Source organism: Zootoca vivipara, chromosome 2 (genome assembly GCF_963506605.1).
Source record: "Zootoca vivipara chromosome 2, rZooViv1.1, whole genome shotgun sequence".
NCBI classification, from domain to species: domain Eukaryota; kingdom Metazoa; phylum Chordata; class Lepidosauria; order Squamata; family Lacertidae; genus Zootoca; species Zootoca vivipara.
The window spans coordinates 56,007,532-56,023,922 of record NC_083277.1 but is presented as its reverse complement, the minus strand read 5'-3'; the positions used below and the strand labels follow the sequence as shown (position 1 = coordinate 56,023,922).

The 16,391-nt window shown below is 42.6% G+C and overlaps 2 protein-coding genes across 2 annotated transcripts in view; both read right to left on the bottom strand.

Annotated features, from left to right (window-relative positions):
- Window positions 1–1,965: 1,965 nt before the first annotated feature.
- Window positions 1,966–4,140, bottom strand: BRK1 (BRICK1 subunit of SCAR/WAVE actin nucleating complex). The gene is made up of 3 exons (XM_035105956.2): window positions 3,881–4,140; window positions 3,664–3,746; window positions 1,966–2,602 (listed from the first exon to the last, which is right to left on the bottom strand). Exons 1-3 carry the CDS (start codon window positions 3,996–3,998, stop codon window positions 2,576–2,578), a joined length of 228 nt encoding a protein of 75 aa, XP_034961847.1. The 5' UTR covers window positions 3,999–4,140; the 3' UTR covers window positions 1,966–2,575.
- Window positions 4,141–5,709: 1,569 nt separating this feature from the next.
- Window positions 5,710–16,391, bottom strand: part of FANCD2 (FA complementation group D2) — a 38,183-nt gene continuing 27,501 nt past the window's right edge. The window contains exons 34-44 of the mRNA XM_035105957.2: window positions 16,260–16,387; window positions 15,526–15,625; window positions 15,065–15,187; window positions 14,785–14,878; window positions 14,198–14,269; window positions 13,734–13,772; window positions 12,912–12,986; window positions 12,291–12,365; window positions 11,279–11,425; window positions 10,336–10,407; window positions 5,710–6,063 (exon numbers count right to left, since the gene is read on the bottom strand). Of these exons, the coding sequence (XP_034961848.2) occupies window positions 5,986–6,063; window positions 10,336–10,407; window positions 11,279–11,425; window positions 12,291–12,365; window positions 12,912–12,986; window positions 13,734–13,772; window positions 14,198–14,269; window positions 14,785–14,878; window positions 15,065–15,187; window positions 15,526–15,625; window positions 16,260–16,387 (1,003 nt within the window). The 3' untranslated portion in view covers window positions 5,710–5,985. The remainder of the gene's footprint in view (window positions 6,064–10,335; window positions 10,408–11,278; window positions 11,426–12,290; window positions 12,366–12,911; window positions 12,987–13,733; window positions 13,773–14,197; window positions 14,270–14,784; window positions 14,879–15,064; window positions 15,188–15,525; window positions 15,626–16,259; window positions 16,388–16,391) is intronic.

Below are 16,391 nucleotides of genomic sequence, written 5' to 3'. Positions count from 1 at the left end.
CTTGGAGAGAACAAACTTAGTTGGTCTCTAAGGTGCTACTGGACATTTTTTTAATATACTGTATTTCGAACATGTCTAGGATAAGCTGAAACCTTTACTCTTGGACTTTATGCAACTCGCTGAACTGACTGGGAGACTCCGTGACCAAGAAAAAGAGACAGTGTTAGAAAATTGGAAGAAATTTAAATTTTACTTAAAAAAATATTATAATATATAACTTTTTATTATCCTTAGGGAAGTTGATATAGGCTTTCGGGATAGAAATAGGAGTTTTGTTTAGTATTTTAGTTATTTTTGTTTTATCTATGATTAGATTTACATATATGAATAACATTTAAGTTCAGATTATTAATATGGGAAACTGCTAAAGTTGATTACCAATGAAATTCAGTTGGGGGGGGGTTGGGAAGTCATTGAACGAGGTTAAGGAAAATTATGAAATGGAAAGAATTTTGTATGAGTTGTTTGTTGTGTGTTTTATATGTTTGTTTTATAAAATGAATTTTTTTTTTAAAAAAAAAAGCTGAAACCTTTACTCAGCCCCAACTCGGGAGACCTGGAGCAGGGCCTTCCCCCTAGTTGCACCCATTATGGAATTCCCTCTAGAGCAGGCACCCCCAAACTGCGGCCCTCCAGATGTTTTGGCCTACAACTCTCATGATCCCTAGCTAACAGTACTAGTGGTCGGGGAAGATGGGAAATGTAGTCCAAAACATCTGGAGGGCCGAAGTTTGGGGGTGCCTGCAGTCTAGAGTAGTGGTGTCCAAACTTTTTTCAAAGAGGGCCGGATTTGATGAAGTAAAGGGCCATGAGGGCCGACCAAAGAGCCAACCAAAGTTGTTGAGCTTTTTCTTAGGATTGATGTTGTTGAGGTATTTTTAGGATTTTACCCCAGTAAATAAACTGCCACAGGGGCCGGATTAAACAGACTGGCGGGCCAGATAAGCCCCCCCCCATGGACTTTGGACTTGCCTGCTCTAGAGCACTGAAGTGCTGCCTCATGTTGCACTTAAAACTCCCTTCCTCCTTGCCCACTGGCCATGCCGGCTGGGGCTGACGGGAATTGGAAGCCCAAGACTATCTGGAGGGCCACCAGTTCCTCATCCCTGCTCTAGAGGCATGGATAGCTTTGACATGGCTCAGAGTTTGTGGCCTGGTGAATACAGTAGTACCTCTACTTATGAATAACTCTACTTACGAATGTTTCTACTTACGAATGGAGCTCCGTCCGCCATCTTGGATGCGGTTTAGATAGGATTTTTTCGACTTACGAATTTTTAGATAGGGTTGCTTCGACTTATGAATTTTTCTCCCAATGCATTCCTATGGGATTTGACTTACAATTTTTTTCGACTTACAAATGTGCGTTTGGAACGCATTAAATTCGTAAGTAGAGGTACCACTGCACATGGTGGTTTGCCCCAGCTTTCAGTGCTTATTGTTATTTTAAAATTAATTAATATATCACTTAAGGCCAAAATAGGCATCTAAGCAGTATACTATTTATTATTATTAGTTGTTCATTTGATTTATTACCCAGTGCTCACCATCAAGTTCACAGCAACCGAGCCACATTGAACTACCTGGTCCTACTGGTAGTAGCCAGGGCAGATTCTCCCACTATAGCACAGTGGGGCTACCCTCTTCTCCCTCTGCATCCCCACATCCCCTCAGGTCAGAAGAAACCCCCCACAACATGGGGGATATTGTTCCACTGGGCAAGCAGAAGTGCTTGCAGTGACAGGTCAATCTCCTAGCACAACACTGAATTCCACAATATTAAAATAAAAATAAATTTACTGCTAACATTTAAAATGTTTAACTATGGATACACTGGGGAGCTGCAAGTGTCCACCAATATTTTATTGGACACTCACACTATTCTGGCACTGGGTGGGCTAAATACACTGCGGCAGTATCCCTTATGTACACCCACCCCAAACTCTAGCTGCAGACTGACCATACTTGTTAAGCACAGGAGGTTTTATTGTTGAAACACAAATGGAAAAAAGACACCCCAAGTTACATCAGAGAATACAAAATACTTAGAAAACTAAGCCCCCCCTCCCTTGGCACATGATAGTCTCCCCCCTGCCCCCAAAACACACTGCATATTTTTTCTGTTGGACAGCCGCAGTGAAATGAATTGATCCCTTCCAGCAGCAAAAGTCAGCCACAGGATGCTCTTACTGTGTATATTGAAACTACCCACTATGCACAGTCCCAACATCCTGGTCTGTTTCAACTGTTAAAAAACAACATCATCATCATTGTGTTCCCAGAAATGAAGATTTGGTTTCATAAAGATTCTGTTAAAGAGAGCTTTGCAAGCGCATAAATCGGCTTGTGTAAAAACGACATAATTAAACATGCTCTTGTACAATTTAGCCATTTCAGGTGGAAATCACCCGCACAAAGTCACAGGCTCCAAACGGGGGATGCAGCTTCCCAAGGGGCAGAGACGAGCATAACTCCCATCCATATTAAGTAATGAAGAAACTTGATGTCTGATCGTCAGCTTCGTAAACAGCTGCACATTCTTTTCCAGGTTGGCTCCCTGCCAGCCTCCGCCACCCTATGTCAGCGTTTCACCTTTTGTTACCTGTTCAAAAGAAAGAAGAGAGCTTGCTTGCCATGGAATGTGGTTTCTTGGGAGGGGAAGGGGGAAGAGGAGATTCCTAAGTTTCTTTAGGAAACGTATGTAGGATTGCTGCAGGAGTATAGATATATGATCAAGTATGCACACCAAAAATAATAATAACACCTTAAAATCTAAAAATAAAGTAAAAGTAGCTGTGTTGACCCATATGAAACAATCCCAAATCTATGTTAGATCAATAGCTTCATTATGCCAACCAAAATTTCATAAAATAGCTTCAATAAACTATTTCATGCCACTCTGGTAGCACGTTTGTAAACTGCTTTGAGGGCTTAAAAAAAATCAAGCAGTGCATACATGTTATGAAATATATAAATAATACATCTACTTTCTCCAATATGATTTTTTGAACTTAAAATTGAATACAGTGTTAAGGGTAGTGGACTTTTTCTGGGTGGAATATGTGGGCCAAAGATGTGTGATGAAGAAGGCTCCAGGCAAAAAAGAGAGGCTTGCATCACAATGTGTCTGCCTTCTCCCTTATATGCTAGTTTTCTATGTACAGGGAGGTTTGGGGGGAAAGGCAGAAGCTTTTGCATTGCAGCGGGTTGGACTAGATGACCCATGACTTCCAACTGTATGATTCTATGAATCATTCAAGTGCACAAGGGCCATAGCTCAGCGGCAGAGGTTCCATTGCAGGCATATCCAGTTAGCGCTGGCAAGACCCCTTGATTGAAATCCCGCAGAGCCACTTATCCATCAGCACAGATCATACTAAGCTGGGTGGTCCAGATCTGACTCAGCATTTGACGGCTTCCAACATTCCTGCGCCCAACCTGCTGCCTGAAACACTTGGTTCCTCTAAGCGTCCAAGGAGGGCATAAGCAAGCCTGGCTTCCGTGCCTAGAGGAAGCCTGCAAAAGAGGGGAAAGGGAGCAGGGGGGTCGGCAGCAGAATCCCCGAAGCCAAGTTGGCCGCGGGTGCAGCGCAACGCAGCCATCCAGGCAAAGGGGTCTCCGCCTTCCGGGATCCCCCATACTAAGGAGCAGCCGCCGCCTTACCCGGGCCTCGATGTATTCGATCCGCCTCTCCAGCGCCGTCAGCTTCTCGTTGAGCGTAGCCAGGCGCGAGCGGCAGGACATGTCTGCAGGCGGAGAAAAGGGAAAGTGAGAGGTGGGCAAGCAGCGCCCCCAGCCAGCCACCCCCGCCCCGCTTGGCAGGGATCGCGACCCCCACAGGGAAGGACGGAGAAGAAGGCCAGGGCGGCGGCTTCTGTACCGAAGGAATTGAGGAAGTCCGCGATCTTCTTGATGGAGCTGGTGATCACCTCGATGTACTCGCGGTTGGCCCAGTCCTGGTGGATCTCGCGCTGAACCGGGTCCTCCTGCACCGACATGACCGACAGCTGGGAGAAGACCACCCCCCTCCCCGCACGCTCGCCCCGGCCACTGACGCTGCGACGCTTGCGCACAAGACGCAGCCCGTCTCCCCAGGCTTGCTTTTGCCTGTCTTGCAGGAACAGGCCCAAGGTAGCAGTACGCGTGCGCCGTCCTTCCCTGGGCCCCGCCCTCCCAAAACCCGCGAGTCTGCGCACTGCTACAAGTCTGGGATTGCTGTCTTGCCTGAGTAGATGCAGAGACAGAGTTGGCATTTGGGTTTGTTGTGGGTTAAATCTTTTGCTTGTGTTTCTATTTTGAGGCCCAGTAGTGAGTGGCTTTTTTAGATTAAGGAAAGTTAGGTCTACTATACTTAAAGCCTGCAAGAGGGAGATAGCAAGAGTGGGATTCTTATGCTTATAAATCATGTGGTCAATTTCAAACATATTTGTGCTTCTTATGCTTTTAAGAAAAGGGCTAAGAATGTTTTGGCTACAATACTTATCTTTCCTGATGTTGTGGTTTACCAGATTTTCTTCTTTTTCATAGCTTGTGTATTTGCAGAAGCCAATATTACAGTATTGCATACTACTTTTACACTGTGGAGTTAATGCTTCTCTGGACTTGAAAGCTTATGACACAAAAACTCCTTCCTTCATAGCCATTATGAGGGAAGAAACTGCTGTGTCCCTACGATAAAGCATTTAAAACTGTACAAAATCAAGGATTATAGTTAAAGGTCTAAGGGACTTTAAAAAACAGGACTTCCCAAATTTAAAATGCAAATCCCACATCTTATAGACATATTCAAACCCCAGTTAACACCCCTATAAGATAAAAAGTTACAAAAACAAGAGACATATATTTGCTTTCCTTCCCAACTAATTCATGAAATTTGGGGCATAATTGATTCTCTGCAAACGTACTATTTTCTCACTCTGGAAAGCTACATGTATTTCATATTAAATCGAGATAATAGCAATACTTGAAAGACTAAAGCTAGTTGGGCAATTCAGGAGTCTCAGGAGAGCAAGGAAAATTCTCAGGGATGACTCACACCCCGGCCGTCACCTCTTTAATTTCCTACCTTCAGGCAGGAGATACAGAAGTATAGTCAGCTGCACCAACAGGTTAAAGAACAGTTTTTATCGGTGGGCTGTTGGGCTGCTGAATGGGGGGGAAAATAGTGGTGCAATTGACTTCCGACAAGCACACAAGTACGAACAAGACTGAGTGTATGTGTGTGGGGGGGGGGAGGGCCTCATTTAATTTCACTGCACACAGGTGGTGTAGTGACAATAAAGGTTTATTATTATTATTTATATTTTTTCAATGTGTAGACATGGACATGATTCCATAGCATTCAATTGCCCTATTTAAATGCTTATAGATAATGTCATAGAAGTCTTGAAATGACTTGTGGGTAAGAGACACAAATGCTGAAGGTTAATTAAACCTACAGAAATGTCATTAGGGCCCCTTTAGAACTATAAACACTTGCCACAGCATGCAACAGTTAGGATTTCTACTTTATTTAGTAAATTTGTGAATGAAACTCAAAAGATCTTAATACATATTTCTGCATGTAGCACTGCAAACAACACAACAGGCTAGAACACTATACAAACTAGTAATGAAATATTTTCATGAGAAGAAAGTAACCAAAATGAACACTTTAGTATTTTTTCAAATGTTTAATCAAAGATTTCAAATCTTAATTCATGACTCAAATGAAAAGTTGTACGTTTTGTTTTTACATATCATGGGATAGTGGAGAATATTTAGGGATGGACAGAGAGCAAGGCATATGAGAGAGGAAAAGGGAGACAGATTTGTCTGCAAGGAGAAAAGTGCTTTGATTTTCAAGGTGCAAATCTTTCTAGAGATCCACTTATAAGCTTACTGAAACACAGGTGTTCTGGACACACAATCCATTCAATATTTGCTTCCTTTAATTTACTAGTTCCAGTAATTATGCCATGAAGAATTAAGCCAGTATAGCGCATGCTAATCAGAGCTGTCTTCATCACTTTCTTTGATATCCATCCCATCTTCATTCTCTGAATCTTCCCCTTCCTCCTCCTCCTGGAAAAAAAATCATGGCACTTAAGCAGTGAAGATTAGGGGATACAGATGTATTTACATTATCTATAAGCATTTTCATTGAGCTAGCCGCCACAACCCAAAATATTTCTTGGCTGCTCACCACCAGTTTAGATCTCATTAGCATATATTGATCCCCTTCATGGATCAATGCCTTGTTGTGGCGAAGGGGCTTGAATAACTCGGAGAAGCTATGAGCTATGCCATGCAGGGCCACCCAAGATGGATAGGTCATAGTGGAGAGTTTTGACTAAACGTGATCCACCTGGAGAAGGAACTGGCAAGCCACTCCAGTATCCCTGCCAAGAAAACTCCATGGACAAAGACAACAGGCATATAAAAGTTATGACGCTGGAAGATGAGCCCCTCAGGTCGGAAGGCGTCCAACATGCTACTGAGGAAGAGCGGAGGACAAGTACAAGTAGATTCAGAGCTGATGAAGCGGCTGGGCCAAAGCCGAAAGGATGCTCAGTTGCGGATATGCCTGGAAGCGAAAGGAAAGTCCGATGCTGTAAAGAAAAATATTGCATAGGAACCTGGAATGTAAGAACCATGAGTGGAGGTAAGCTGGATGTGGTCAAAAATGAGATGACAAGAATAAATATCGACATCCTGGGCATCAGTGAACTAAAATGGAAGGGAATGGGCGAATTCAGTTCGGGTGACTATCATATCTACTACTGTGGGCAAGAATCCTGTAGCAGAAATGGAGTGGCCCTCATAGTCAACAAAAGAGTGGCAAAAGCTGTAATGGGATGCAATCTCAAAAATGACAGAATGATCTCGATACGAATCCAAGGCAGACCTTTTAACATCACAGTAATCCAAGTTTATGCACCAACTACCGGTGCTGAAGAAAGTGAAATTGACCAATTCTATGAAGACCTACAACAACTTATAGAAATGACACCAAAGAAGGATGTTCTTCTCATTACAGGGGATTGGAATGCTAAAGTAGGGAATCAAGAGATAAAAGGAACAACTGGCAAGTTTGGCCTTGGAGTTCAAAATGAAGCAGGGCAAAGGCTAATAGAGTTCTGTCAAGAGAACAAGCTGGTCATCACAAACACTCTCTTCCAACAACACAAGAGACGACTCTACACATGGATATCACCAAATGGGCAGCATCGAAATCAGATTGATTATATTCTCTGCAGCCAAAGATGGAGAAGCTCTATACAGTCAGCAAAAACAAGACCTGGAGCTGACTGTAACTCAGATCATCAGCTTCTTATAGCAAAATTCCAGCTTAAACTGAAGAAAGTAGGAAAAAGCACTGGGCCAGTAAGATACAATCTGAATCAAATCCCTTATGAATACACAGTGGAAGTGAGGAACAGGTTTAAGGATTTAGATTTGGTGGACAGAGTGCCTGAAGAACTATGGATGGAGGCTCGTAACATTATACAGGAGGCAGCAACGAAAACCATCCCAAGGAAAAGGAAATGCAAGAAAGCAAAATGGCTATCCAACGAGGCCTTACAAATAGCGGAGGAGAGGAGGCAAGCAAAATGCAAGGGAGATAGGGAAAGATACAGGAAACTGAATGCAGATTTCCAAAAAACAGCAAGGAGAGACAAGAGGGTCTTCTTAAATGAGCAATGCAAAGAAATAGAGGAAAAAAATAGAATGGGGAAAACCAGAGATCTGTTCAAGAAAATTGGAGATATGAAAGGAACATTTCGTACAAAGATTACCATAATCAAGGACAAAAGTGGTAAGGACCTAACAGAAGCAGAAGACATCAAGAAGAGGTGGCAGGAATACACAGAGGAATTATACCAGAAAGATATGGAGGTCTCGTACACCCCAGGTAGTGTGGTTGCTGACCTTGAGCCAGACATCTTGGAGAGTGAAGTCAAATGGGCCTTAGAAAGCACTGCTAATAACAAGGCCAGTGGAAGTGATGATATTGCAGCTGAACTATTTAAAATTTTAAAAGATGATGCTGTTAAGGTGCTACACCCAATATGCCAGCAAGTTTGGAAAACTCAGCAATGGCCAGAGGATTGGAGAAGACCAGTCTACATCCCAATTCCAAAGAAGGGCAGTGCCAAAGAATGCTCCAACTACCGCACAATTGCGCTCATTTCACACGCTAGCAAGGTTATGCTTAAAATTCTACAAGGCAGGCTTAGGCAGTATGTGGACCGAGAACTCCCAGAAGTGCAAGCTGGATTTCGAAAGGGCAGAGGAACCAGAGACCAAATAGCAAACATGCGCTGGATTTTGGAGAAAGCTAGAGAGTTCCAGAAAAACGTCTACTTCTGCTTCATTGACTATGCAAAAGCCTTCGACTGTGTCGACCACAGCAAACTATGGCAAGTTCTTAAAGAAATGGGAGTGCCTGATCACCTCATCTGTCTCCTGAGAAATCTCTATGTGGGACAAGAAGCTACAGTTAGAACTGGATATGGAACAACTGATTGGTTCAAAATTGGGAAAGGAGTACGACAAGGTTGTATATTGTCTCCCTGCTTATTTAACTTATATGCAGAATTCATCATGCGAAAGGCTGGACTAGATGAATCCCAAGCCGGAATTAAGATTGCCGGAAGAAATATCAACAACCTCAGATATGCAGATGACACAACCTTGATGGCAGAAAGCGAGGAGGAATTAAAGAACCTTTTAATGAGGGTGAAAGAGGAGAGCGCAAAATATGGTCTGAAGCTCAACATCAAAAAACCAAGATCATGGCCACTGGTCCCATCACCTCCTGGCAAATAGAAGGGGAAGAAATGGAGGCAGTGAGAGATTTTACTTTCTTGGGCTCCTTGATCACTGCAGATGGTGACAGCAGTCACGAAATTAAAAGACGCCTGCTTCTTGGGAGAAAAGCAATGACAAACCTAGACAGCATCTTAAAAAGCAGAGACATCACTTTGCCGACAAAGGTCCGTATAGTTAAAGCTATGGTTTTCCCAGTAGTGATGTATGGAAGTGAGAGCTGGACCATAAAGAAGGCTGATCGTCGAAGAATTGATGCTTTTGAATTATGGTGCTGGAGGAGACCCTTGAGAGTCCCATGGACTGCTAGAAGATCAAACCTATCCATTCTTAAGGAAATCAGCCCTGAGTGCTCCCTGGAAGGACAGATCGTGAAGCTGAGGCTCCAATACTTTGGCCACCTCATGAGAAGAGAAGAATCCTTGGAAAAGACCCTGATGTTGGGAAAGATGGAGGGCACTAGGAGAAGGGGACGACAGAGGACGAGATGGTTGGACAGTGTTCTCGAAGCTACGAACATGAGTTTGACCAAACTGCGGGAGGCAGTGCAAGACAGGAGTGCCTGGCGTGCTATGGTCCATGGGGTCACGAAGAGTCGGACACGACTAAACGACTAAACAACAACAACAAGGTTAGTTGTGGGTTTCCCCAATGTGCAAATTGCTGCCTTTCCATGTCCAAGAAAGGAATGGTTGAGGGTGCCATTTCCATCTTAATCTTATCTCATTAGGCTAACCAGATTATGCCCATTTGTCAGCCTACCTGCCCCCCCCCCCAGACTGCAGCTCATTTCGTGCAAAAGATGTTAGTGAGAAAGAAGCAACAGTGGCACAGCTCAGATTACAACAACAGTGAAGACATCTTATCATTGTGCATTTCCTGTACCAGAAACAGAATGATAATCTTGACCCTTCACTTACTGCAGAATATAGGTAAAGGTAAACGGCGTTTCCGTGCGCTGCTCTGGTTCGCCAGAAGCAGCTTTGTCATGCTGGCCACATGACCCGGAAGCTGTCTGCAGACAAACGCCGGCTCCCTCGGCCTCTGGAGCGAGATGAGCGCCGCAACCCCAGAGTCGGACACGACTGGACGTGATAGTCAGGGGCCTCTTTACCTTTTTACCCCTAACTATTAGGTCCAGTCGTGGACGATTCTGGGGTTGCAGAGCTCATCTCGCTTTACTGGCCGAGGGAGCCAGTGTACAGCTTCCATGTCATGTGGCAAGCATGACTAAGCCGCTTTCTGGCAAACCAGAGCAGCACGCAGAAACACCGTTTACTTTTCCGCTGGAGCGGTACCTATTTATCTACTTGCACATTGATGTGCTTTCGAACTGCTAGGTTGGCAGGAGCTGGGACTGAGCAACGGGAGCTCACCCTGTTGCGGGGATTCAAACCGCCGACCTTCTGACTGGCAAGCCCTAGGCTCTGTGGTTTAATCCACAGTGCCACCCACGTCCCTCACTGCAGAATATAATGATCATTAAAAACAACAACAACCACAATAGGTGCTTTAGAGAATTACCTCTGTGGGAAGTGTGGAAATCTCCTCCTCCATCTTGCTAGCTTGGGATGCCTGTGAAAGAATTTCTTCTCCCTAAAATGGACACAATAAACTTATGATCCCACTCAAAAATGGAACTCTCTGCTACTCTGTAAAGACCTTTTGTTTTAGACAAGCGTTTGACTCCTGGCATGACTATTTCGATTTAAAGCTCTTTTGGTTGCTGTCCCTGCCCCTTTTTAGTTGTTCTTGCATTTGTCACTTACAGTATTTTGAAGAAATAAATTTTAAAATTTAAAAATTGTCCAGTAGCAACTTGGAGACCAACTAAGTTTGTTCTGGACAATTTTTTAATTTATTTCGACTGCGTCAGACCAACATGGCTACCTACCTGTATTTTGAAGGTGTGTTATGAGCTGCCTCAAACATTCTACTGGAAGGACATGGCACAAATACTTTTAATTTAAGAAAGGGCTTAATTATATTTCAACTCAAATACTGTGTGTGTACCTGAATATCATTCCACTGAAGAGGATAAACATGCTATCAGCAAACTGGCTTCCAAAAGCCCGGACTGAAAATTAATTTCTTTGAGTTCAGAGGCCCTTTCCAATGATCTCCATTGAAATAAATAATTCAGCAAGTTAGCAACAACTGGACACTATGACGCTATCTGCACCATGGATGAGAGAAGAGGAACCCAGATCAATATAAAATTGGAGTTGCACGTGGCTCATCTAGTTCCAACAATTTACCATTTCTTCACTGTACAGAGCTTGCTTACAGTGTTCACTCAGCTTTCTAAAAAGGCATCTGATAACATTTAAATTCATGGAAGATCATAACTTTTATGTCATTTACTCTGCTAGTACTTGAATAATGATGTCCATTCAAATTGCAACAAGCTCATTCAATGAGCCATTCACGAGAAACCAAGTGGTGCTGGACACATATATATTCTCACCTGCAGATCCCTGTTTTTGAGGACGCCCACCCAGAAAGCTTCCTGACAATGATTGAGAGCCAGCATTGCTTTCACTCGGTAAACAAACAGCTCAAGGGATTTCTTCAGTAGTGGTACATGGCTGGTGAGTCCCGTGTCTTGATGAATCTACACATGGAAGAAATGCACAGAAGGAAATTAACAATCCTTATCTGCATCTTTTTATGTATTTAATCAGGATTGTTCAGTTGGTTTGGGATATAGGAAATCTGGCTTTAAACCCTGTTTTATGAATGCACTGAATGGCATTCAGCAAGGTTTTATCCCCCTGCCTCTGCTATGATGGAAATAACGACCTTCAATATGGTTGTTATAACTAAATAGTATAAACTAAATAGTATAAAGGTTGTAAAATGTATATTATAAACTTAAGAGTGCTATTGATATTGTAGCTTGTTGCCTTTGGACAAACCTCCTCTTTCTTCTGAAGTCTGTCTTCTACCTCCCCTTCTCTCCCAGTTGCTAACTCTAAAAGGACAAGTGTAAGGTCAAGGAACAAGTTGTAGGCAGCAGGACTGGCAGCGGGGCATAAGGGAGCAGGAAAGGGTCTGCCGCCATAAATATAACCTTCTTAAGCTGATCAGGGTTGAATATTATATTATTACTCCTACTATTATTATTTTACAACAACAAAAAAACAAAATAACAGGAGTAGCAAAACAGATGATGACAATTTAGCCTTCCAGAAGAATATACTTGTGGTTGTCATATGTCCATAATAATAAAGGTCAGACTTACAGGCTAATAGCAATTAGCTTATAAAAACATTAGCCGGACCCTACTTATTATGCATGGACAGGAACGGATAAAGCAAGAATAGCTGGAGGACAACCTGGAGATTCCCAGCCTCTTACTGGATTTCCAATTAATCACTGAAATGGGAAGACTGAGCATACTTTGATAGAGAAGTTAAAGCAGATTGACCAGATTGTACTAAATTAGAAGCCAACACCTTGTTCGTAGCCTTCTTTACCTTGGAATGGCCACATATGTGGTGAAGTTGTCTAGTGCTCAGCTGCAAGGTTTTCAGCAAACTCTGCACATCCTCCTGGAAGGCGGAAGAAAACCATTAACAAACCTGTTCAAAACTGCCACCTATTGGGCTACTTGGAATACTGCATTATCACTGTACCGGTAACTCAAGGCTCTATTTTCACTCAATGGGGTATACCGAACCAGTTAGGATGGCTTTGCATATTGCATCACCCCAAACTCAGGTTTGCTACCAAATGTACATTAAAAAAAGGAGTTGCAGTCAATCTTGGTTCCTGGACAAGTGTACTTGTATGATGCCCATATTTGCCACATGCCCCCTAAACCTCTTTGAGATGTACATTTAAAAGTAACACATGAAACAGCCCTTACTGTCTTACTATTACCCCACACTTTGGGTTGTGGCAGGTTTGCAAGGAAGTGTCACTAAGGCACATAATTTGTTTCACCATTGGCACTGTTCAGTTCTCAGATCAACTCAGTTATACCAAACATTCCCCCCCCCCATTTTCATTGTATCATTTGCACAGCCACTAAGTATACTCCATACTTAGAAGCAGCAGCCACAAATCAAAAGACAGCCCTGTTTCTAATACCTTACCCTGTGTTTTTTAAAGCTGCAATCCAATAGGGGCATGCCAAGCTTCAAGAATGTTTCCACAAACAGACGCCCATACTACGCAGAGCAAAGACAAAAAGGCAGAAAATGTGGTAACTGCTTACAAAAATAAGGGGATGCTATTTGAAAAAGCCATGGGTTTATAACACAGAGCATGGAACCTTGCATATTTGTTTATTTCCCTTTCACTCAGGTTTATTCAGAGCAATCCAGCTTAATCAGAGAAGAATCATATCCCTGCTATCAATTCACATTTTAATTTTTATAGTTTCACTCAAACAATCTCAGGAACTGTTTCATAAGATGTCTGTAGTGCAATGTAGCTATGTAATCAAAACATATTTGTGCTCCAAAGTTTCTCTACTGTAGCAGGAATACTTGGGCAGAAGGTACATGTGCCAGTAATTTCAAGTATCAGCATGGTGCTCCCTCATACCTACATCCAAGTTCACATAATAAGCACCTTTCACTGAACGAAGCGCTGTGTTCCCTGCCTTGCAATTATAACCAGGTGCAGAGTCAAATTGAAGTATCAGAGCGGAAGGCTCTTGGAAGTCCTAGATTGCCTGGGTTATTTTTGGCACTCAGAGACCAGCGACTTTTGGATGCTCTCCTTTTCCCCTCAATTCCTGCTGTTCACTGCAAGATATCTGTAATTAAGAATTAGCACCTGAGCTTGCTTCCACCCGCCCTGCTCCCTCCCAGCCCTCTTTTATTTTGTGTGAGCTTGAAGGCAGGGATTGTCTTCTCACACATTTGTAAGCCCCTGTGGGAGCCACCATTGTCATCAGATCCTCAACTTACCTTCAGGCAAGCACTGAGCACAGGCCTACTGTCAAATACCTGTTTGGAAAGAGTAAAGGATCCAGCAGAAAGAATGATGAGAAGCCAGAATGCTAGTTAAAGCAATTCCTCCCACCTTCCCAAGGAACTTAAAAGTCTGTACAAGGTCCTGAGGCACCTTATTCCAGCTGAACAGCTCTTGTAGGAAATTGCTGTTAGGAAGTTTCTCCTAATGTTTAGCCAAAAAAAGCTGCCCTGCAATTTCCACCCATTGATTCTAGTCTGCACTCTGGAACAGCCTCCTGCTTCTGCATGGCAGTCTCTTCAGATGTTTGTTGATGGTTATCACATCTTTTTTTTTTTTTTTACTCTTCTCCAGGCTAAACATAAAGGCACTCATTTTGACTAAATGAATAAGAATACAGGAATCCTGCACGGTCATATTCCAACAATGCATGTTCCTTTTTAATGTGAGGGCTGCTCACCTTGACTAAATTAACAAGGATGTGGAAATCCCGGACAGCCAGGTTCCAGCATAGCAACTTCTCTAGCTGGACCTGTGGAGTAACAAGAGTAGAAATATGTTTATTTGGGTATCATCTGGCTGCTGCCAGGAGATATGTTCCTCAAGGTGAGGGGGAGAGGCAATGGTTATGAGCAAGTATGAGGTTCACCTAGGCTTGTTCACACAATGCTAAATCACAGATTAGTGTTACATCTCAATTAGGCCACTGTCAGTTGTGAAAGACAACACATTTATGACTGAGGTTCCCTACAATAAACAATACAAGCGAGGGTTTGATCTTCCTGCAGCAGGTACTTTCAAGCTAATTGTGCTTAAATGCCATGGAGTGTGTGTGTGTGTGTGTGTGTGTGTACCTTTACAACTGATTATACCATGTGCTTTTTTTACCACTTAGTTACTGTACTTGTGCATAAAAACTGAATCAAATCAGCTCTGAGCATCAGGAATGAAGTACATGGTGAGACTGAGCATGCTCACACATATTCTGCCAGAGCTGTGGCATGCAGACTCCCTGATAGAAATCTCAGATACCCTATGTCACCCTACCTCGCTGGAATCTGATGGTTTTCCAGCAGAAATGCTTTTTGCCGAGCTCTCTAGCTGAGCCATCATCACTCGGAAGAAAACTGGAAAAGTTTGCCTGGTGAAAATAGAAAGTTGTGCTGAAGTCACACCATTTTGAAATAAGACACAGCTTTCTGAGCATTCTTATTCTCTGAAGCATTTACACATCATTTATGCTCTATACATAATATAAGTTTTCCCAATATTTATTCCTTTTGGAGACCTGTTCAATGGAAAAAATAAATCTCAAGGTCCCCATTACCTGGTCAATGTAGGGTAAGTGGAAGAGTATTCATCTTTAGAAGACTGAATCAGCTGCGGAATCCCAACACTGCAAATGTCTTCTATCGCCTTCAATATATTATCTGTGTGCTCCATATAGATACTGTGTGGAACAATTTTTTTCACAAAAATTACCAGAATTCCATATGGTATCAGAAAGCCTTATAAGGCTTATACAGTACTACATTACATTAGACTTGATGTACTAGAAAAGCATAAAAGATGTTTTCCTCCCTATTTCATCAACATTCATAATTATAAACGTAGCATAGTTACAAATACAATTTGATTAGAAATTGGGATTTTTAAACCATCTCGGTAGTTGCCAATGAGGCCTTTTCAATGTCAAATGAAATGAACTGGCTGCTACATCATGATCTTTTTGTGGGAATGATAGTAGAGAGCATTGTGCTTATATCTCATACAGAAAGCCATCCTTACCAGAACACGGTGTGGAGAGCATCATTAAACTGGGTGCCTTTCTGACGAATTCCACTGGGCTGCAGCCATGATTGGCAGAGAAAATGTTTAGTGACGGAAGCTATCGAAGAACAACAAAGGAAGAATGCATGGATTTATTTTATTGTGTAAGGCAGGCAACAGTCCGTTGATCTGCTTTCAGTGTCTCAATTGGGTAGCCAGCATGGGGCTATCCTGAGGTTGCTGAACTCCAACTCCCATTAGGCCAGCCAAGAAAGCCAATGGTCGGGCATGATGGGAGTTGTAGTCCAGCAACATTTAAGGGGCACCATACTGGCTATCCATGAGCTAGGCAGATAACATGTGTTGAACACCATGTGATTTTGCATCAACTTTTATTTCTTGCCATTTGAGACATCTGTGGGCCCAAGCACCTGTGGTTCTGCACCCACTGGAGTCATAGTCTCATAATCCTATTTTTCAATGATCTCTTTTGGTTTGTGACTTACAAAGCTCCCCCTATTTTCAGGGAATTTCCAATAAGACGTACAAACATTGTGTGCATCATCCACTTTGGAATCCTACTTTCCATCTAGGTTAGTTGAGAAACACTAACCATAAATGAAATCCTTTCAACATTTTATTTCTTGAAAGCATAGCATGCCTTCTTCAATGTACTTGCCAAAACTCTCAAAACTACACATAATTTATACAAATTAAAGCTATGCTATACAGGGAAACTCTGTCCACATTACCTATTTCATTGCTTTTCTGGCTAGTCCCAGATTTTTCAGTAATGACAAGCAGAAGCTGAGTGAGGCTCAGTGCACAATAAATGTTGGGAATACTGTGCTGGAAGTTCAGTAAGTATTGAAAACTCTGACTGT